Consider the following 24,517-nt stretch of genomic DNA (forward strand, 5'->3'; position numbering starts at 1 on the left):
GAAATGGGACGCCATTTTATTCGAACTGTCAGTCTGGTCACGACTTTTGGCGGGAAAGGACGAGTCGATGAAATTAAATACTAACAATTTAAAGAAGCGTGTGAAATACGTTAAAGTGTTAAAATAAATTGAAAAATAATATTTCAAAATGGATTTGAGAGAAATAATCAAGTGGTTCATTCCGTGTTTTCATATTCTCCTAAAATTGGACGCTAGGATGACATTATTGTTTTTGTTATTATTTTGCAATCTATCTCCGAGTATAGTGAGTGGTAGTGAATTAGAAAATAGTTTAAATAATACCAAAAATATTAGTGATTACGAATTTAATTCTAAGTTTAACCAAAGTGAAGTTTATGATGGTAGTAAATTATTGGATGTGGATTCAAAATCTGAAGATACTTCTGTTGGTAAGTTTAATAATTTTTAATAACTCGTTTATTCGCTATCCCGCGGGAATTATGCAACTTTCAAAGGTAAAAACTGTCTTGTGTACTTCGGTATCTACACACCTACCGAATTTTAACTAAATCAGTTTGGCGGTTTGAGCGTGAAGACGAGGTATCAAGCAAACAGCTAACTGAGATACTTTCACATTATGATAGGCATATGAATTTTTCGTATTTCATGACCACATTCTAGCCATCTGCATCGTTGATTTAGCCGTACTTTATTTTGTACTTCCGCGCCTCAACGGTCACATCTAGAGTTTCATACCACAGACTATATAGGTACTTCCTTTACAGAAGATTTTTACACTAAAAATTTGCCAAAAACCATCCGTAAAAATAAATTAGCGCGTCTTTGGAACCTCTCTTAAGCTTACGGTACCTATAATATCATGAAAAGTATAACTTAAAGGGAAGGAAGAGTATTTTATACGTTCGTAAAAAAATAAATTTATATTTTCAAGTCATCAACAAAATTTTGGATCATTGACAATATTGTATTGTATTATATTGTATAATAATTCTTTACTGTACACAAAACACTGACATATTGAAAGACCGATGTACACAATGGCGAACTTATCCCATAGAGTTCTCTTCCAGTTAACCTTTGAACGATTGACATGACAACAGAAACAAGAATAAAAACGTAATGAATGGTTAAAAGAGCCGACGCCGAAACCTAAAATTAATCTAAAGTAAAATAATAAGTACTCCTCTTAATTATACTATTTATACTTACAAGTTTTTTTAATCTTTTGGTGTACCTTGACCTTTAACTTAGAAACTTAGATGATTAAATTTAATTACTTTCCGTAATAATGTGTAAAAAAAAGTAAGGGGCAGATAGATACTAAGCGTGCTGGGGGAGGTGACCTTGTCCTCTCGTACGCACAAGGTCACCAGAACTATTTTCCCAAGTTTGGCTAAAGTCTAATTAATCTCACCAATTAGACGATTTCGTAAGGAATAACTCGTAGTAATTAACATTAGGACAGATCCTAAATGTAAACTAAGGATATCGCAAACTGGCAAACAATTAGGTACAACTAATTACTCAATATCTTAAATGTAATTAAATTAAGTACATTTGGAATTTACTGCCAACTTTACGCTTTACTAATCATTTAAAAAACATAATAATATTAGATACCTAATGTAATTTTATTTGAATAAATTTGAATTTCGAACAATAAATAAATAAATACATAAGTAAACAGTAATTTGTAATGTTAAATCTATGCATGTTCATTTTCTAGGTATATATTCGCATACCAAACCTGGTGAGACATGAAAATCTGCCAATACTGTTTATTGCAAATAAAATGATCATGATAAAAGTATAATTATATAGATTGTAAAGGAAAACATCGTGAGGAATCCTACACTGACCTGCGAAACAACTCAATGGTGTGAGAAGTTTACAATCCGCATTGGCTCGCGTGAAAACTACGGCCCAAGCCCTCTCCTTCCGAGAAGAGGCCTATGTCCAGCAGTAGGACGTATAATAGGTATGGATGACTCAATACTACCTAAGGGCGGTCATATACACTCGGAATTCCGTTTCGGAATTTCTATTCGAAATATCGATTCGTTATTCCGTAAATACATCACAGTCGTCGGAGTAAAAAAAGGGTCGTCACTCTAAGATCTATTTTCCTTTGCTCAGTATGAGCGATAATCTGCTTTACCGATTGAGTAGGACATACTGCGTCAACCTGTCAACCTGCTAAACATAATCAGGTGACCATAGCAACCCTACCACTACCACTTTGGCACTGACAAACACTGACAATTAAATAGAACCTTATTTGATTGAAACTTTACGAAGTTGTTTATTAAAAAGGTTTTGTATTGATATGAAACTAGATACATGTTAGAGGTGTATACTATTTTGACCCTTGTTATCATGTCAAGTAAGTTTGATATGCACTTGTCTACTTAGTACTTTTGTTTTAAAAACGTACTAAGAGTCTATGACTTTGTAAAGGAATCTATTTAATAACTGACGAAGGTTTTCCTACCCCCTACGCTACGAATAAATATGTTTATTTCAATTCTGAGCGCACAGCCACCATGCGGAATTCCGAATCAGAAAAAGGTCGAACAGAAAACTACTGTCTATATAATATGTGGTTAATCCATAGATTTGTATGGATTTACTGCGTTCGATATCCCGAATCGATATTTCGAATCGAAATAAAGTTCTGAAACGGATTTCCGAGTGTATGTGCCCGCCCTAAGTAAGTCCTTCTTAGTGTCTCATTAATTATTGCCATTGTATTTTTTTTTCCTCATAGGTAATTAAAAATCGATTAGTATATGAGGACAATAACATAGTTATGTTCTTGACTTAACGCTTCTACGGAAATGCGTAAATATTTTTTTCTATGCGAGTCTTTCTGTTTATCAACACCTAGATACTAAACTATGAGGCGGATCTGGGTGGAAATTATATTATATATGTAAGTTAGATAGACGATATAGGTAGTAGTGATAGTTAGAGTGACGACCGGATGGCCAAGTGATTAGAGACCGACTACGAAGCTTGAGATCCCGGGTTGGTTTCCCGGCAGGGGCAGATATTTGTATGAATAATACGAATGTTTGGTCTCGGGTCTTGGATGTTTAATATGTATGTATTTATCTATATAAGTATGTTTATCCGTTGTCTAGTATCCATAGTACAAGCTTTGCTTAGTTTGGGACTAGGTCAAGTGTCAAGTGTCACATGATATTTATTTATTTATAATCGCATTTTCCTGGTGTAAAATGGTACTAGCTAATAGCTATGTAGTACAAAAGTAATTTAATAAGTAGTCATAATGTATTGTTTGTCCTAACATAAAATGTAGGTACTCAACTCATCATAATTTACTTAAGTACTCTTTTTTATCTGAATCCGTTAATTGTTTTGAATTGTTAAAAAACAAACCTAACCAAACCTATAGAGTTTTACAAATGACAAAAAATTGTGAAAAATAAGCGATTTCGGCAGGGAAAATGTTATGACAAACGTTACATTATGAAAATACAAACTGAAATAAAGATACACAGAAAAACCAGAAAAATAAGACCAGCACTGGGAATCGAACCCGGGTCCTCGGTATTCCGTACCGCGTGCTATACCGCTACACCACTGCTGGTCAACGGTACAGACACGAATTTCCCCTATGCACCTCATATCTCAGCTTATTTGTTTCTTTATTTAGCAACTTAAGCAGTGACGCTAGCGACATCTATACCGTAACCCTCATCGAGAAACTTTCGGCACTCCATCTTTCGGCAAGTAAAAATTTGGAATTGAAATAAAAAATACAAAAAGATTCCAAAAAACCAATCTTAAGTTACATTATGACTTTCAAAAGTTATGCGACCAGATACGCACCCTACACAAGAATTTATTTGTAAAATATGCTAAGTATATATTTTTTTTTAAATCAGTATCTAATTGTCCGGACTAATTTTCAGTAGCACGCCTAAACTCGAGTTGGCAAACTTGTGCAAGGTCCGCCCGGATTGCTACCATCATCTTGCTCGCTAGTCCTGCCGTGAAGCAGCAGTGCTTGCATTGTTGTGTTTCAGCGTGGAGAGTAAGACAGCTGGTGAAATTACTGGCACTTGAGGTATCCCATCTTAGGTCTCTAGGTTGGCAACGCATCTGCAATCCCACTTGCTCGTTTGTCATCCAGCCGAATAAAAAAAAACTAGCTTAACTATATGGTAAACTAGTGTTTACTCGCAGCTTCGCACGCGTAAATCATTTGATCCAGCCGCTGAATTGAAATTTCGTGATTTTAAAAAATACCCGTGGGAATTACCAAAAATTAAATCGTGGCTTTCTTGACGTTACATTAAAAACAATCATGTCAAATTTCATGACTCTATGCCCAGCGGTTGTGTTTTCGAGACTTTATCCCTAGCCCGTGGGAATATCGGAATAAAAAGAAGCCTATGTGTTATTCCAGATGTCCAGCTATTTACATACCAAATACATCCAAATCCGTCCAGCCGTTTCAGCGTGAAGGAGTAACAAACATACTCACCCACTCACTCACAAACTTTCGCATTTATAATATTAGTAGATACTAAGTAAATACATACGAATTTTCATAAATCACATCAAAAAGTTGTCTCGTTTTGACGTTAGAAGACAAAAAAACACTTCCGCACTCCACAGCTCCTAAGTACAATGACTTGTGTACGCACAATAGAAAGTTTAAATTTTAAATTAGACGTCCAATTTAAATTTTCGCGTGAAATAATCTCAACTGTTCATAACAATTAATAAACTATACTTTATCATAATTGAAATTCAGTTCAAATTGCTTTGTAGAGAGATGGCGTGAGCATAGACAAACACTTTCGTTTTTTTTTAAATGCCATTGACCAGAGACTTTGTTTTCCTTGAGTCAAAGACATTAAGTAGTTGGTAAAGTGAAGTAAGTAACGGCGTTTATAAACAATAAGTTTATTGTTTTAATGATCATCTTGCTTAAGAATTAGTACTTACATAATACTAACTACAGCACGCAATATAGGCATTAAATCGAACAACTGTAAATAGAAACTTGAAATATGGCGAACATTCCTTGGAGATCATAGAATAGATCACGGGATAAAGCAAGCCAATTCATCATCCCATCACTGAAATTCAGCGCTGCGGCTTGCCGTGGCAAAAGCCTTTTTGCTTCTTTCGGCACAATGTATCTTTTATTTCTTCTGTCTACTCTGTAACATTATGTAAGGTTTTTTTACTATGATAGGAAGGGAAACGAGTAAGCGGGTCATCTGATAAATGCTCACCATCGCCCATGAGTTCCAACTTACTCAAGGAGAGTCATTGGTCCGTTGCCGGGCTTTTAAAAAAGTTTAAGCTTATTACGCCATTGATTATTTTAAATTTCTTTTTCAATATTTAATTCAACCAGGGGGATTTTTTTGGGGTAAAACATATATATACTAGGCGCATTCGACTCACCTTAAATGCAAGTAAATATACAAATTGTTTTCAAAACACTGATGTTATTAACAAGTAAAATAAACGGAACAAGGCAAGGTGATCGGATGCTATATTGAAAAGTAAATATTTACTGTTTCGGAGGTTGTGCTAAGGTTGCGCGTGGTTGACATACATACACACATCCATTGATACGTATTATCATAAATAATTAAAGTATTATATAATATATATATAAAAAATGCGCTTTTAAAAGGATAAAATTTCACTGGTACATTACCTTCAGTCCACTACTCAAAAATGTAACCACGGCTTTATTGCGTTGGAATAAGAGTCTGTGGTACACATTTTTAAATAGTTATAGTCTGTACCTATTTTTTCACTCTACTGTGTCACCAGCATTAATATCTGCCACAGCGGAGCGTGCAAAAATATCTGACACGTCCTTCCGGCCCTAGAAATAGAGTCGTATCAGATATTTATGCACGCTTGTTGTGTCAGATATTGGTGCTGGTGACTGTACCTTGATTAAATGAAAACGTAAGAAAATATGTGTGCATCAAGTCACAAAAGCAGCGACTACCTCTGGAGGCAAAAACTAGTGATAAAAAAAGATAATCTTTATTCGGCATGTAAACAAAGTGTATAAGATAACAACTTTTCTCCTAGATGAAGAGCAACTAATTAGCTAAACTCGATTCTAGACGTGCGTTAACCAGGTTTGTATCAATTGTATCATTAAATATAGGCACACAAATAAACAAACTATTTTTTATATTTGTTATAAAATGTTTCTTCGTGAAAAGCCGTGGTGGCCTAGTGGTTTGACCTATCGCCTCTCAAACAGAGGGTCGTTGGTTCAAACCCCGGCTCGCACCTCTGAGTTTTTCGAAATTCATGTGCGGAATTACATTTGAAATTTACCACGAGCTTTGCGGTGAAGGAAAACATCGTGAGGAAACCTGCACAAACCTGCGAAGCAATTCAATGGTGTGTGTGAAGTTCCCAATCCGCACTGGGCCCGCGTGGGAACTATGGCCCAAGCCCTCTTGTTCTGAGAGGAGGCCTGTGCCCAGCAGTGGGACGTATATAGGCTGGGATGATGATGATGATGATGATGTTTCTTCGTGAGATCTTCTTAATTGTGTGATCGAACTTATTAAAATGACCAATATCGAAATTATAAACATGCGGACCAGCTCTACCTCGTTTTGCAACTATGCTTGCCCTTACCCGTTAAAGGTTATCGACCTATACTCTGACGCAGAAAGCTTTACGGGATTCCCCCCCCCACTCCTGTATAAGAATATCAGAAAAACGGCACTGGGGGGCTACTACGAAATTCGAAAATTGAAGTTCGTCTCGTACCTACCCGTCCCTCTCATTATCGTGTTTAATACTATAAGCATCAGCGGGACGGCAATATACGAAGTTCGAATTTTGCACTTCGTAGCAGCAGGGCTACTACGAAACTCTAAACTCGAAGTTCGTGTCGTGCGGTCCCTCTGACACTTATACTGTTTAATACGAGAGCAACAGGGACCGCACGACACGAACTTCGAGTTTCGTAGTAGCCCTGCAGGCCTGCTTCAAAACTCGCATTACACATGTGGGTGTCGAGAACGCCAAGCTGAAGTGGGACTGGGCCGGGCATGTCTGCCGCATGCACCCGTACCACTACCATGAGTTTACAGTGACCGTACTCGATAGCGACGGCTTCTTACTACTCTCCACGTCACTTTTATTACAGGTAGGAATTATGACACAGGATACGTATGCGCTCAACTTGCTAGTCAAAAGGCAAATGACAACTTTACTTAGCGTTAGCGAGCTCCTCGCAAACTATATTCTTTACCCACACTCGCAATTGTTCGTCTCAAACATCACGCAGTCGACGTGAGTTGCTATTCTATTCGAAAAGTGAACCGTACTCACTGTACCCTTAGTGTTAGTTTTCGGTTACAAAATACGTCTCGATCGCGTTCGCGTTAAAATCTCAATTTGTATGTAAAAACGAACATCGCAAACGTTTCGCTAGAGGCGCTGTTCGTGTTTGCATACAAATTAAGATTTTAACGCGAACGCGATCGAGACGTATTTTGTAACAGAAAACTTACACTAAGGGCACTGTATTTGTTAGGAAACGTATCGACGATCGACAGTTACGTATCGACGATCGAACGCTCGATTTACGTCGTCGAATAGTAAACGAATGTTTTGTGAAAACGCCACACTAGAGGCACAGCGCCTCTACAAATAATTTACGCCGTCGCTATCAAGTACGGTCACTGTAAACTCATGGTAGTGGTACCGGACAGATGGGCACGAATCGTTACCGAATGGGATCCGAGATATGGCCATAGCAGCAGAGGCAGACCCAAGAGGAGATGGCGGGACGACCTGAGCGCTTTTCAGCTCTATTAGCAGGTGCATGCCCAGAATAGGGAAGAGTGGCAGAGGAAAGGGGAGGCCTTTTCCCAGCAGTGGGACATATTACGGGCTACATAAAAATATATAAGAATACTAATTCCGTCCGCGTAGAATTCGTTTACAGCTATCCCGCGAGAACTATGCCATTTTCCGGGATAAAAACTACCCTATGATCTTTCCCGGGGCTCAAAGTATCTGTATATTGAAATTCATCTAAATCAGTTCAGAGGTTTAGACGTGATAAAGTAACAAATTTACAAACAAATAGACTCACCTAGAAATTAATTTCATTTGACCTGTTGAGTTTTTTCAAAAATAACACAGTGTATAAAATAAATAAATAAATAAATAAATATCATGGGACACTTGACACCAATTGACCTAGTCCCAAACTAAGCAAAGCTTGTACTATGGACACTAGGCAACGGATAAACATACTTATATAGATAAATACATACTTAAATACATATTAAACATCCAAGACCCGAGAACAAACATTCGTATTATTCATACAAATATCTGCCCCGGCCGGGATTCGAACCCGGGACCTTAAGCTTCGTAGTCAGGTTCTCTAACCACTCAGCCATCCGGTCGTCATATATAAGTAGGTGAATAATATAACACGCTAACATATTATATGACATAATGTTAAGTAACATACTATTAAATTTACAATTTAAATATCTAACCTACTCCTTCGTCAAACGTAACTTTCTTACATATTTAAATGTTTTGTAACTATTTAAATTTATCAGTCTGTCTTGACCCTTATTCCAAACTTTCTCTGCATATACAAGGTGTTAATTAAATAACTGGAAACCTCAGACACCCCAAAAATATTTTTTAATTTTAAGTCTACCTTCATTATTTTAAAAGATATTCGTATGTTTTGCTAAGTCAGTAATTCAACTTCATTTCTAACTCTACACTCACTTTACTTTATATCTCTACGCCAACAGGCAAAACATAGTGGATACACACTGTATTTTTTTCCACCTGTATTTTGTTTACCTATGTTTTACAAATAAATAATTCTGATTCTGATTCTGATAATAGGTGGTCTTGTCGCTTAAATTAATGTCTTCCAGACAACCATTTAGATACCTACCCATTTAGAAAGAAAGTAATACACATATTAGTTATATATTTATTTTTTGATAATTCCCACGGGAATTAATTAAAATCCCTATATTTCAATTCAACTGTTGGATCTATGGTCTACGCGTGCAAAGCCGCGGGGAAACTCTAGTATGGATATAATACATAGCCCTCTTAGTCTGAGAGGAGGCCTGTGCCCAACTGTGAACATATAAGCTTGGGTGGCCCGCGGCGACTTTTTGTAGCGATGCTGTCGCGCGTTTTGTAAATGCTCGTATGCAAACACGAACAGCGCCTCTAGCGGAACGTTTGCAATGTTCGTGTTTCCATACAAATTGAGATTTTAACGCGAACGCGATCGAGACGTATTTTGTGACCGAAAACTTACACTAAGGGTACAGGCGTACTACTTAGGTATGTACTCGTAATACTTCGACCAACGAAGGTTTTTTAACCGATTAATTCTCCCGCCTATGAAACTTGGCACATGATGAAAATAGGTAATACACATTATACAGGTAATACAATAATCCAACAACTTTTCTTACGAGAAGTTAGGTATTTTTACCTAAATATGAAAATCGTTATCTTTTTTTTTTTTTTTTTTTTTATACGACTGGATGGCAAACGAGCAAATGGGTCTCCTGATGGTAAGAGTTCACCACCGCCCATAAACATCTGCAACACCAGGGGTATTGCAGACGCGTTGCCAACCTAGAGGCCTAAGATGGGATACCTCACGTGCCAGTAATTTCACCGGCTGTCTTACTCTCCACACCGAAACACAACAATGCAAGCACTGCTGCTTCACGGCAGGATTAGCGAGCAAGATGGTGGTAGCAATCCGGGCGGACCTTGCACAAGGTCCTACCACCTGCAAACCTGCTTATCTGTTCTTCGAGCGATGTGGCCTGCCCATTGCCACTTCAATTTGCATATTATTCCAGCTATGTCAGCCGTTGTAACCGTTGGGGAGAAAAGTCCTCGAGTGGCGACCACGAACCGGAAGACGAAGCGTTGGCAGGCCTCCCACCAGGTGGACTGACGACATCGTGAGAGTAGCGGGAAACCGGTGGATGCAAGTGGCGAGTTGTCGTTCATTGCGGCGTTCTAAGGGGGAGGCCTTTGTCCAGCAGTGGACGTCTTCGGGCTGATGATGATGATGAAAATCGTTTATAGCTCTCTGAAAAAAATCCTCAGTCTGAAATTCTTTCTCTATACATCTTACCTATGTACTACTTAGAATATGTATGTAAAATAATCCAATTTCGACTTCAGAGGTACCGCAAATTTAACTTTTAACATTTTGCACTATAACATCTACTGAAAATTGCTCTGCTGATTTTTATTTTTTAATATGCTTTTATTTACTTAAATAAATAGTTTTAATAATGTATCGAATATATGTAAACGCGCGACGGTTTCGGACGACATCGTGGAGAGAACGGAGGGAGGGCGTGAAGGGAGGGAGGGTGAAGCGCGACAGTAGCGCGTTTGCATCGTGACTGAATCGTGGTTATGTGGGCGAGGGTACACAGCTAGCGACCGCATCGCGACTGTATCGATGCAAACGCGCGACGGTTTCGGACGACATCGTGGAGAGAACGGAGGGAGGGCGTGAAGGGAGGAGGGTGAAGCGCGGCAGTGGCGCGTTTGCATCGCGACTGAATCGTGGTTATGTGGGCGAGGGTACACAGCTAGCGACCGCATCGCGACTGTATCGATGCAAACGCGCGACGGTTTCGGACGACATCGTGGAGAGAACGGAGGAGGGCGTGAAGGAGGGAGGGTGAAGCGCGACAGGGGCGCGTTTGCATCGCGAACTGAATCGTGGTTATGTGGCGAGGGTACACAGCTAGCGACCGCATCGCGACTGTATCGATGCAAACGCGCGACGGTTTCGGACGACATCGTGGAGAGAACGGAGGGAGGGCGTGAAGGGAGGGAGGGTGAAGCGCGACAGGGCGCGTTTGCATCGCGACTGAATCGTGGTTATGTGGGCGAGGGTACACAGCTAGCGACCGCATCGCGACTGTATCGATGCAAACGCGCGACGTTTCGGACGACATCGTGGAGAACGAGGGAGGGCGTGAAGGGAGGAGGGTGAAGCGCGGCAGTGGCGCGTTTGCATCGCGACTGTATCGTGGTTATATGGGCGAGGGTACACAGCTAGCGACCGCATCGCGACTGTATCGAGCAACGCGCGCGACGGTTTCGGACGACATCGTGGAGAGAACGGGGAGGGCGTGAAGGGAGGGAGGTGAGCGCGGCAGGGCGCGTTTTGCATCGCGACTGAATCGTGGTTAGTGGGCGGGGTACACAGCTAGCGACCGCATCGCGACTGTATCTATGCGAACGCGCGACAGCATCGCTACTGCATCGCTGCAAAAAGTCGCCGTTGGCGAGCGGCCTTAGTTATTGTCAACGGCACATCTCGTAATCATTTTGTCGGCAAAAAATCGATTACAAACGACCACCGCGCGAGAAAGTTCAGTGACCTGAATTACAGACCGGTCGGCATTGTGTGTGTATGTTTGTCTGTTTCTTAAGATGAAGGTGAAGGTTGCGGTATGAACGTAAAATCTTTTAAACATGTTTTGTACTGTAGGCAGTGCCACGAGTGTTGAAGTAAATGATTACCCAACAGCTATTTTTTAACATTTACTAGTGTGCGTGAACTCAACTCTGGTGGCACTACCTATAGTAGTTGGAAGTACGGAAAACGAAATCATGGAAATCCTATTTTTTAACTTCAAGAAACTTAGTCGCTCAAGTTTTGTTAAACACACAAGAATCAAGGTAAAATGTTCGTATTTTAACCCCCGATGTAAGAAGAGGGGTGTTATAAAATTTACACGTCTGTGTGTCTGTCTGAGGCGTCGTAGCTCTCAAACAAATGGACCGATTTTCATGTTTTTTTTTTATAAAGAGAAGCTAGTGTAATCATGATTTATTTATTGTTTATTTATTTATTTGTCAATATAAAATTACAGCATTATAGTAAAAAAACAATGCGTTGTAAAATTTAAATTACCTATACAAAAAAGACTAACATCTAACATCTAGTCTAGTAGCATGTTGTACGGTTGTGTTGCTTTGAAGATGAGCTCTGGTTGAGTTCGAAACTCATCAGTGTAGTATGGTGGTGGTGATAGATGGGTTTGTGTGATTTGTGTGTGTTCTTACAGTGTGGAGGTGGAGGAACTGCATGAACACGTATTCCTTGCATAAACGTAGCTAACACAAGGTCGCGGGTGAGCAAAAAAATTGTTTTAGTTCATTTACAAAACGACATAAAAACACAAATAACGTACAAAAAAAGTGTTATTTTACTTTGTGATGATTGTTTTATAAAAACTATTCAGCCGTTTATGAGATAGTTAATTTTGAAATAACAGTGTCGGGAGTTTTTCAACTTTTTAAGTTGCACTGAACTCTAAAAACCGGCGAAGGGCGTGTCGGACACGCCCGAAATAGGTTTCCGTAGCCATAACGAAAAAATTGCGTAATATTTTTCTAAGGATTTCGTATTTTGTACGGAATATTCCAAGTTTAGGTATATTTTATACTTAATAATTACTCTTAGGGGCTGTTTCACCATCCATTGACTAGCGTTAACTGGCGGTTAGGTATGATGCCGTCTCTATTTGTTTTGTTCGAATAGAGGGAGATGGCATCACATTTAACCGTCGATTAACGCTAATCAATGGAGGGTGAAACAGCCCCTTAAACTACTAATAATTCTCAAGAAAACTTAACAGCTATAGTTTTCCTTGTAAGTTTGATATAATTATACCATCTTGAATTTTTTCAAATTTTTCCACCCATCGGTTATGTGTGGTATTTTTAGGGAGGGGGGGGGGGGACGCTCGATTTTAATAAAAATTTGCCCTTTAAAGTCACTGAATGCAAATAAATCACTGAATCGAAAAATCGTTTCAGCAACCCCCTAATAGTTTTAAAAGACCTATCCAACGATACACCACACCATAAGGTTGGATGAGAAAAAGAAAATCACCCCCACTTTACGTGTATGGGAGATATTTAAAAAAAAAAATTTTTTTATTGTGCCATTTTGTCGGCATAGTTTACATATATATTCCTGCCAAATTACAGCTTTCTAGCATTGGCAGTCCCTAAGCAAAGCTGCGGATGGACAGACAGAGACATGACGAAACTATAAGGTTTCCGTTTTTGCCATTTTGGCTACGGAACCCTAAAAAACAGTGATGTAAGATTGTGAATTCCAAATGCCAGATGGTGTAGAGATCAAAAACGGTTAGGCGATAGAGAAAGTTTATGGATTGAGATTTTGGAAACGTGTACGATTTCGTTTTGAACTGCGTAAGAAGTGAACGTATTTTTTGTGTGTAATACAATAACCTCCGTTGTCTGACATGTCGGATGACCTGTCAGTAATTGGGCCAATCAACTATTTTACAGATACTTTGGACGTCTCCTGCGTTACCAAATTGTCTCTAGCGTTACCAAAAAAACGTACTTCCAACAAGATATTTCACGGTTTAATAGCTTGAACTTACGTAGGAGGGCATAAATTCATGTACACCATCTATTAAATTACAGAAAAAAACATGTTTACTTACAAAAATCTGCAATTGTTTGAAAAATGTCGCGGACAGATTAGTGTCGGTAAAAAAGTTGATTGGCCCAATTTTATATTCGACTTACGACTTTACGACACTTACTTCGACCATCGGAGCCAGAGGATTTTTAAAATACGACTTGTTTCCACTTGTTATGGGGTGATGATTAAACCACGCTTTCTAACGGTCAGTTTGGGGGCAAGCTAAAATAGTGATGATGCTACACATAATTAGTTTATTCATTGTTTATTTATAAATAGTTATTTGTCAAAATAAAATTCTTCTTTTGGGAAGACAAAAGTAGAATTTTCTCTTTAAAATCATAAAACCTTTTTTAAAGTCTTCTAATATTTTTTTAATCTATAGGTTTCTTTCACATAAATTTATTCTTTTGTCAATCATTCATAATAATGGATTTTTACAAGCAGGCGACGAAGTTTGATTTGTGGTAAATACGGGACACAAGTAAAACGCAGACGAGCATATTGCGCACTGCCGTTTATTATCGATGCGTGCATGTGTGTGTCGCAGCACACAAACAAACCCAATACGTGACATTCCCTCCACCATAATTTTACAATTAATCTTAACACTAATAATACTTTTTGTAATTAACTCTTGGTATATTACGCAGAGTGATATTTCCCGCTTGACGTACAGACTCCGAGGCTGAGACACTCCGGCCGTCCGGCTGGGGCATCGGAGAAATTGGCATAGCGGTAGTTGGCTGGTTACTTGGAGTACCATTATCTATTGGGTCTTGCGGCCTTGCAGTCCTTGAATCCTCGCTCTTCTCCCCGGCGCTATTCCGCGTGTTACCATCAATTACGCTATCCAAGACCCATACAGTTTCATTCTTTGAATAATGTGTATTGCATGGCTGTTAGACTATTTTTTAATAAATTTGCCCAGAGATTTTCGTGACATGAGCATAAATAATTTTGAGAAAGTGATCCACCAATGGTTGTTAAAAAAATGTTTTTATTAGGTCAGTGAATTTTTGAGTGATTACAGTTTTAACTTTTAGTATACGTATAGTAAGTAAGTAACTATGCTTTTGCAGAACATGATGCACCAAGTTTATTTTAAGACCTGATAATAATGTAACACATGTTTGGCAATAAATTATTTCATTTCATTTTATTTTTTATCGTTATTAAAATTCCTCTCGATCCGACCCGCGAACGGAGGTCATTGAATTCCACTTGGTTCGATCCTGTCACTACGGACTACGGAGATTTTGAAATTCAAGTGTCAACATAGAAATTACAGTAAAAAGCAATTCTTCCTTTTAGCTTGATACCTCCACGCTTTTCTTAGAAAATGGATCCTGACAGATGGACAACAAAGTGACCCTGTAGTAGTTTCGTTTTTCTCCTTTTGAGGTACGGAACTCTAAAAACCAGAAAATAAAGATTTAGACCGGGAACCGAACCGCCGTTTGTGCGATAACCCGCGACGCGTGCTTTAACCATAGCCTACCTACACCAACGTAAGCACTATAGAGGCACAAGGTGTTAATTACGGTATTTGACTATTTTGTATATGTTTTATAAATTAAAACTACACCAATGCCTGTTATCGAATAGAAAAACAATTTTTAAGCTACCTTTACAAATAACAAAGTTATAAAGGTTTGAAATTCAAATTAGACAGAGAAAGACATACTGGCATGTGACGTCACACGCCCAGTACCGCCATACTTGCTGCATAGAGAAAAGCGTTTGAGAAAGAGACAGGTTTATAGATTTTCAAAAAAATCACTAATAAATCCAACTTTCAACCGATTTAAATTTTCTCTTCGCTAAACACTATCTGTTTATCTATATTTTCATAATAATATTAAGATGTGGCAAAATCAGGAGTTGTCAAATACCGTATTATTAAACTGAAAAAGACAGACACCCCAACTGTCTTTTTTATTTTAAGCTAGTTTAATGCATTACTTAAAAAAACTATAAGTGTTTAATTCAAAAATATATCTTTAAGTTTTCCTTTCCTGTTTAGGTTAGCTTGAAAAGATCCCTTTCAGGGATAAGTTCGCCTTTGTACTCTTTTGTTTTGTTGTTTTCTTTTTGTATTATTTTTGTGTTTTATGTACAATAAAGTATTTACATACATACATACATACAAATATTCGTGTCTGCCCAAAGTGCTGGTCGGTTGCGCTTTGTCTCAACTTGCCAAGGGTTAAAGTTATAAGATATTTTAGACCGTATCCATATTTTTCAGGGCGAACCTTCGGCCGCCCGATGAAGAAGATGATGCAGGCCCTGATACCCCTGGCCGTGGCCATCGGTTCAGCTGGCACCTGGGCTGTGGTGGCGGCCCTCATCGGCGCCAAGACTCTCGTAGTCGCGCTGTTCATACTGAAACTGCTGCTGGTGGCTGGAGCTGCCAAGGTAAGACAACTTAAAATCTTTTTAGAGTTTCTTAGCCAAAATGACAGAAACGGAAACCTTATAAAAAATTATACAACATACCTACAAAAATAAATAATAATTTGCAATAAAGTTTATTATTATTATTTCAAAGGGATTGGTTTTTCTCAGCTCTAGGCTGGTATTAACTACATTTACGGGTTATCCACCAAGTAAATGTAGCAAGAGTTGTAGAATAAATATTTTTTAAGATGATTGCGGAGGGCTATTTTCAGGGTCTAGTTGCATGAACTTTCTCACTATTCTGCATGTATTAAGTATTGCGGCTGTTTGTAAAATTCGCTAACTTTAACAGTGGGATATTGTCGTTGGAAAAGTTCATGCAACTGTTTTCTATCAGTGGTCATGTCTGTCTCTAATCTAGTGATATTAGTAGGTGCGCATGATGAATAGGTTAACATCTTTGGTCCAACTCATGCGCACCCTAGGTTTCCCAGCCTTAGTGGCAGGCAAAAAGGCATTCGCCTCCTGCGCAACATCTAAGACGGGCGTGGGTGCTCTGCGAGAGCCCACGGAGGATATTGGTGATGGTATATACGATGCTGTTGATGGACTGTATGGCTTTACTGCTGAGTTTGAACTAATATCGTCACAGTCGGTCAGTCTGTCATCTGTCTTGTCTGGTACTGAATCATATTCCGCAACAGTTCTCAACTGGGCAGAATTTTGCGATACGGTGTCCCCCCAGCCCAGAATACGTGGGACTGCCTGAGCTAACAAGCTCGTCAGTACCACTACCATGAGTTTACAGTGACCGTACTCAATAGCGACGGCGTAAATTATTTGTATGGAGAGTTGTATGTACAGCGCCTCTACAAATAATACACGCTCTTGGCCGGTTTTTCGGAAAGACCATCATTGCCAAGAAGAATGCGCCGCAAGAAACTTGGCAGAAAATACTATGTGTTGGTGTTCAATAAAGAGTTATTGTATTGTAAGTATGCAATTAACTTTCGTTACGACTACAGAACCCTATCCTAAGCGTGTCTGACACGTTCTAACCCGGTTTCTTCTATTTAGGGATCTGATGCAAAATATAAAGCTTTATAGTGCTTATTTTTTTAGTCAAGCATCTCTACAAGCTAAACCATTGGCTGGAGAAATCTGTATTTTTTTTAAAATATACTTACATAAGTATAATAAATTTAAATAAAAAGTAAGCTATGATGGCTAAGTAGGTTTTTTTTGGAAACGAATGTTAATTAAGTATTGATCAAAATTGAATAAGTATTACAAATTTTGAGTTATCTTATTGGGTACGGAACCTAACACTGTTCATGGACCGACACGCACCCAACTGGTTTTTATGATAGATCAGTTCCTACAGACAGTATGTTGTTTGTTTTTTTGGCTCAAAAAGTGCTTTTCCTCATTTCTCAACAAATAAAAACTCTTAAAAAAACATTGCGCTAAACCACTATGAGTTGTGACCACATTTTTAGCCATTGAATCATTTTTGACACATTTTAGCCGATAATAGTGAAAGTGGCTTTCTAAGGTGTGAGCGAAATGACGTAACCGCAATGGGAGGGAAAGAGACAGGTGCGTGTTTTGGTTCCGCGCTTTAGGTGCAATATTTTGATGTTCAGTGAAATTGTAAAATTGTTAATCAAGTAGACTAAGGTGGAGTTAGTAACTTTGAGACCTCGAGATAGTAAAAATGTTGTTTTATTATATGTACAAGCTGTGCGACCGAGCTTTTCTTGGATATTTTAAGCTTTAAAATTAAAATGTTAATTAAGTAAATATATGAGTACCTAAATAAAAAGAAAAATTAAAATACGATGTCCCACTTTTATTTGAACTTTAGACCAAATACCGCTAAACCCCGCTGATTAGGTACAAACTATCAAAATAATCGATTTTATTGCACGTGAAATTCACACTAAAAACCATTATATGACTTGAAAACACCGTGTTTTCTCAAAAATAGGATCAAGCTAAATCGTTTTTTTTCTAATTTTTTTCATTATTTATTTATTCAATTAAAACAATCATTTTTAATTTTTATCAGTAGGTACACTAACCCGGTGTCGGCTGCGCAGGCGCGGCGCTGCGCGGTCCTTGTTTTTTTTTTTTTAATTGATTGTTTGCCCCCTATAAGCCCTCACACTGTACCATAATAAGTAATATTCTGTGACATAGTAAATTTCGTCGGTAAATTATTTTCTAAGACGCTGCCTACACTCTTGACTGTAATCGTGGATTGAGTTAAAATATTTTAAAGATTTTTATTGAACATAATAACATGGTTATTTAAACAAGTGTCCCACGATGTTCATGGGTAAATAGTAGTAGTAGGAAAATAAATAAATAAATATTTTATGTATGCTGTAGCTCTACAACACATTTAGAAAAAAACAGAAAAGAACAGAGTCGAGACTCGAACCCGGATCTTTATCAATCCCAGACGCATGCTGAACCGAGCTTGACATTCACGAGACACTGCTATTTTACAGTTCGGCGGCCTCATCGCATCCAAGTCACATCACGCTGCGCCTGCGCCGCCCGGCAAGGAAATCCATCTGCACATACACAACGGGCAGCACGGCCATTACGAGCACGAGGAAGTCATACCTAACATATGTGAGTTGAGTACAATACAATACAAATACACCGTAAGTCAGTACAAAAAACTTATAATATAAACACTTAGGGGCTGTTTCACCATCCATTGATTAGCGTTAAGCGCCGGTTAAATGTGATGCCGTCTCCGTCTACTCGCACAAAACAAATAGAGACGGCATCACACCTAACCGCCAGTTAACACTAATCAATGGATGGTGAAACAATATTATGTTTATGGGTGAAACAGCCCCTTGATTCAAATAATCCACCTAAATTACCTAAACAATCGATAGAGGGCGCTGCGAGGCTACTATAAAATTCTAAAATCGAACTTCGTATCGTACCGTCCCTCTCACTCTCGCAATAAATAATATTAGCGTCAGCGGAACGGCAACATACGAAGTTCGCATTTTCCAATTCGCAGTTAAGGCCCTGCGGGGCTACTCCGAAATTCGAAAATTGAAGTTCGTGTCGTTCCGTCTTTCTGACGCTTATAACTTTTCAAAGACTATCCAAAAGGTTAGTAGACGTCTCAGAGGACCGAAGAGCTGGCAGCTTCTTCGGACAAAGTATTAGCTTGGCTGTTTAAAGAGGAAACGCTGCCAGCATCTTCGGGACCTCGCCAAAGGGGCACTCTTTAAGTAATTCTGTTTTAGTTACGTGGCTATCATTAGATCGCGGGTGAGCAGATAAATTGTTGCATCAGACAAAATGTAAGTGTTGAAGGCAAAATTTAATTCGGGCTTAATTAACTGACAAAGAAAATTTTATACTTGGAATCGGAATGTGCAAGCAAAGGGTGTCATTTCATTTGATTGTTAACCTTCTTCAAAAAAGGAGGAGGTTCTATGTTCCAATGTTTGTGTTTTATTTTTTCGTTTACAAACTTTGTTCTTTCTTTAGTTCTTAGCCAGCGACATCTAGCATCCAGTAGCTCAACTACAATTAAAATACTGCGATAGTTTATAATAATAAAACTAGATGGCGTTGTGATCACTATTGATGGTTTCCGCTAGTTGACGCTAGATGTCAGTCGTACCAATCGTGCAAGACAATTTTGTAGAGCTTATAAAGAAGCTTTTACCCGCAACTTCGTTCACTAAGAATCGCTCATCGTTAGCCCGCGGGAATTATGCAATTTTGCGAGAAAAAACTATCCTATATCCTTCCTAGGAAGACCCTATCTCTATGCCATCATCTAAATCGGTTCAGCGAATGAGGGGTAAGAAGTAACAGGTAGGATAGACAGCGTTTAATACACATTTATGATATTAACTAGCTTTTGCCCGCAGCTTCGTCCGCGTGGAATTCAATTATCGCGCACTGTTTCCTCGGGAACTGTGCATTTTTCCGGGATGAAAAGCAGCCTATGTCACTCTCTGGCCCATAAACTATCTCTATGCCAAAAATCACGTCGATCCGTCACTCCGTTTCGACGTGAAAAACAAACATACAAACACATACACTTTCGCATTTATAATATAAGTTTAAGTAGGTATGGATAAGGTAAACTTCATTTTTTTTATATTGCTGAATAATTAACGTTACATACCTAACGAAAAGATTCCTCCCTTGTATGTAATATGGTTCCTAGACTGTACCATAAAATTTCATTCATGCAGATTTCCCTCACAGATTGTAGTCAAAGTTAACAGTATTTATTTGCCAGAATACAGTACAGTTTGATTAATTCGAGTTAACACTTGACAGATGGGCGTGCCTTCAGTCAATTTTCAACTTTGACGTCATACAAATAAAGCCATTTTTAGTATACCGCTACCCATGTTTACAGATTATGTAAAAACTATTTTATTTGTATGACTTCAAAGTTGAAAATTGACTGAAGGCACGCCCATCTGTCAAGTGTTAACTCCAAGTAATCATACTGTACAGGAAGCTGTTATATTAACGTTTTTTTTACAGTGTATTCAGCTAGCAATATATTTGTTTAGAGGCGATTAATTTAATACAGATACGAATTTTATATCAATTACAAAACATTTAAAATCATAAATGATAATTCCAAATAAATATACAATCAAAATAATATCAAATTTATGGCAATTATACTCCAAATAATTCTTAACGTTATAAAAACGGTGTACTGCCTTTTCGGCGAAATATGTTTCGCCAAATTTCACTTAGCAACCAATCTTTCGCCAAAGTTTCATTTGGCAAACAATTCGTTGGCATAACTTTACTCCGCATTTTTCTTATTACGCAACATTTTTATATTGCAAAATTTTACTTCATCTCACTTTTATGTGGCAAATAATTGTGTAGCAAATGATTGGCTAAGGCGAATAACAAATTGTCAAATAACATTTGGCCAATTTTTATATTGCAAAGTTTTACTTTAAAATTTGTGCGAGCGAGTGAAGCGAGCGAGCAAAACGGCTCAGAGCAGAAGCGACTTGGATAGTTTAGGTTCAGAAGGCTAAGGCGGGAGCGAAGCGGAGCGTAGCTCCCGCCTTAGCCTTCGATGTTAGGTTTTTTTTATAGCAGCCAGGATAACTGCCACTAGGAAAGTAGGTTGTATGCCATTCAATATGTTGCTAAGTTAAGGTATGCCAATCAATACGTTTGACCAAAACATAAACGACATCTTAAAAAATTCCAGGTAATAATTTGCATTATAATAATTTATCAAATAATTAGTTGGGAAATGATATAAGTGCGAAATGTTGAGTTGGGAAATAACATTTCGCCTAAATAAAAATATGGATAAATAGTTTGGGAGCTAATAATTTGCTAAATAATTTTCGCGGAATCATTAGTAAACCTATAAAAACATCTGTCGAGAAGCCAACTAGTGAACTTATTCCTAAAACCATTTCCCCGGAGAGCCTTAATAACTATGTACCTTAATAAACATACAAACCCCTTTGTCCACAGCCTCGTGGTCCAGGGAAGGTGTTCCACTGTCAACAGTGGAGACCATGACAGCAGCTCATGCCATCAACCCGTACCAGTATCTAGCACCAGCCACTATCCGTACCCCGTACGGGAACTATGTCAAGATAGAACCTTCTACTGCCTTATCGGTAGGGTAATTCTTACTTTTGCCATACTGGCAAGTAATAAGGTAAATGTCCCAGTGTTCGACACGCATGCCCAATAGATTTCATCGCAGCTGTATTCAGGACCTACTCAATTTTCCGGGATAAAATCTGTCCAATGTACAGGCAACTACAAAAATATCGATACGGCTAAAGTTACAAGATATGTTGTAATTGTAAATATGTTAAGCCAATAAAGTGGTGTATACATATTTTTGCAACTTTGGCAGTCTTTTTATCGTTGACGTACTTTATCTAATTACAAAATTTCATCTAAATCGGTTCAACGGTTTTAGCGTGAATAGGTAACAGACAGACTGAGTTTACTTCACATTTATAGTATTAGTAAAGATAGAATAAAATTAATGAAAATTAATGATTAATGGTCACTGTCCCAGTAGTTCTCAGCTTTAATTTTATGTCAAGCAATAGAGGTAGCAGGATGCCATCTATTGGGCAGGTGTCTAACACTAGGACATTTATTAATATAATTTGCATAATTACATGTTATGAAATTGTACGTAGAGGTTATCGCCAGCGTCTCCTTATTGTTTTACAATGAATATCTGCTTTCGAAATAGCAGGCAACACTGTACCTATTTTTTGATATGTTTGTAATTTTTCCGTGTAAAATATTATTGTTACCTACCACTTTTTTCGGTCAAACGGTAAAGAATGAAAGAAAGAAAGAAAGAAAATACATTTATTTAACGCCATAAAACGAACATAGAAACAAACACATGCGATTCCTAGTCATAACTAAAATCTCCCGGTACTTTATCACGATTAGTATTATTTGCTAAAATAAATATGTATATTTGAATATCGAAAATTAAAAATACCTACGGTTAAAATGTCGATGTTCAAAATATCGAAAATTAAAATTTCGACTGTATGAAAATTTCGAAAATTAAAATATCGAAAGTTGATATTGTCGAATGGTAAGATAACCAACGTCCAATATATCGAAAATCTTATTATCTGCAAAGGGTAAATTATATACGAGCTCCGCGAACCCGCTCAGTTCAGGCGCTTCGCGGCTTGACGCAATACTTACCTAAGCTAACCTATTGACCATTATAGACATTTCGGTAAAATGATGAATTACCAAAAATATTTGGTTCGGTAAGGTTAAAGCTGTGCACATACGTCGCACGAGTAGAGCGAGCGAAGCGAGCGTTCGTTTCGCGGTAGCGGCCGGCGAGTGCTAAAAATGTCTAGATTATGTAAAATAAATGTTATTAAGAGAAAGGAGCAATAAGTCGATTTGTATGTACAATAGTTTAATTTTCGACATTCAAATATGTTGACGTTTAGACAATCCAATGTATTTATTTCAAAATAATTTCGTTATTACCTATTATTATCACACAATGCCTGTTGACATTTATAACTTAGATATAATGGTTATCGTCATTTTTACTCATTCGATATTTTAATCAAGTGACATTTCAATCTTAGAGACCAACCATGTAAACAACTTTCGATATTGTGATACAATCGACATTTTAATTTTCAATATTCAAATATGTAACCATAATTATAGTCATATAAGATACAACAAAAAAATCTAGTGAGGGTAGTTCAAAAAAGGAACCCTACACTTGCTGCAATGTGGTCAAAACGTTAAGGATAATTTTAACAAATAATATTTGTCGTGAGATTCCGGAGATAGGTGTCGTATACTGTTTAAAAGTCATAATGTAATGTTTGTTATGATTTTTCTTAGTAAGTATAATCTTTCCTTGAAATAATTGTAAAGTTTTCACAAATTTTTAAATGTTCCCCTAGAAACTATAGGTTAGTTTAGGTTTATTTTTTAACACTGAGCAATTAATTTATTCAAAGAAAAAAGCAGTTATGACAAACAATATATGTATTATGATTATGACTTTATGACAAACATACATTATGACTTTTAACAACTATGCGAGCCGATATAGAATATGATTCCCTTATGGGACTCGATTTCTAGCATTCGGACATGGCGGATGTAGACGATATCTAATTTTGCTATTTCTGTTTATTTGGCTAGTTGAAGTATAATTTTGATAGTGTTTTATGCGGCGATTAACCTTAACAGTGAACAGTGATCACAAAATTCTATCTTGCTCTCGTGTCTGACATTTTTTAATGCGCAAGTTGTCTCCGCGTGGTTTCTGGAATTTTGCTATCAAGTTGCAACGTGAAGAAGAAGAATATATTTATCTTTAATTTAACTGATATTGGCCCAAACCTTATGGCCGCCATTAAGAGGAATAAATCAAATAAATTATTCCCTTATGAGATGTTAATTATGATAAAGGATAAGGGTATAAAGACATGGTAAATGCAATCGTGAGCTCCCGCGCGTTAGGTATGGCCTCCGGTCATTGACATGATACCACTATTTCAGATATCTTTGTGGTACTGCATGTAATGTTTAATTATTTTCAAGTAATTTATAATTAATTTATTGCTATGCTTAAGTGTAAATTTCTTATTTATTGTTTAAATAAAACAACCTTTTTTTTACTGACTGTTTTGTTTTATTTTTTACCACCTTCATTGCCCCGTCATCCAATTTTACTGTACGGTCAAGGACTTTAATTTATGAGCCACCATGGAACCATTTCACAGTAAACGTCATAGTGACATTGCATTAATGAACAAGTCAAATCGTAAGATTGGTTTTTTGGAATCTTTTTGTATTTTTTATTTCAATTCCAAATTTTTACTTTTACGGTAAAAACTAACCTAACCTAAATCAGGTTTTACGGGATGACCGTAAATTTGAAATTGAAATAAAAAATACAAAGATTCCAGAAAACCAATCTTAATTTGATTGCTTAGTAACGATATCTCTTGTCCGGGTGAGCGGTTAGTTCCAATGGAGTGCCGAAAAAGTTTCTCGATAAGGGCTACGGCA

General features: G+C 37.7%; 1 protein-coding gene across 1 annotated transcript; it reads left to right on the top strand.

The window, feature by feature from the left end:
• Positions 1-22,864, top strand: LOC141443601 (uncharacterized). The gene is made up of 4 exons (XM_074108933.1): positions 1-410; positions 15,774-15,943; positions 18,442-18,568; positions 21,446-22,864. Exons 1-4 carry the CDS (start codon positions 149-151, stop codon positions 21,601-21,603), a joined length of 717 nt encoding a protein of 238 aa, XP_073965034.1. The 5' UTR covers positions 1-148; the 3' UTR covers positions 21,604-22,864.
• Positions 22,865-24,517: the final 1,653 nt, after the last annotated feature.

This window comes from Choristoneura fumiferana, chromosome 27 (assembly GCF_025370935.1).
Source record: "Choristoneura fumiferana chromosome 27, NRCan_CFum_1, whole genome shotgun sequence".
Classification (NCBI taxonomy): Eukaryota; Metazoa; Arthropoda; class Insecta; order Lepidoptera; family Tortricidae; genus Choristoneura; species Choristoneura fumiferana.

Bases quoted from the DNA above. Each gene is read 5' to 3' on its own strand.
- LOC141443601 (XM_074108933.1), top strand. From the start codon at position 149: ATGGATTTGAGAGAAATAATCAAGTGGTTCATTCCGTGTTTTCATATT. The intron at 411-15,773 runs GTAAGTTTAATA...CATATTTTTCAG, and splicing joins ATCTGAAGATACTTCTGTTG to GGCGAACCTTCGGCCGCCCG. The intron at 18,569-21,445 runs GTGAGTTGAGTA...CTTTGTCCACAG, and splicing joins GGAAGTCATACCTAACATAT to CCTCGTGGTCCAGGGAAGGT.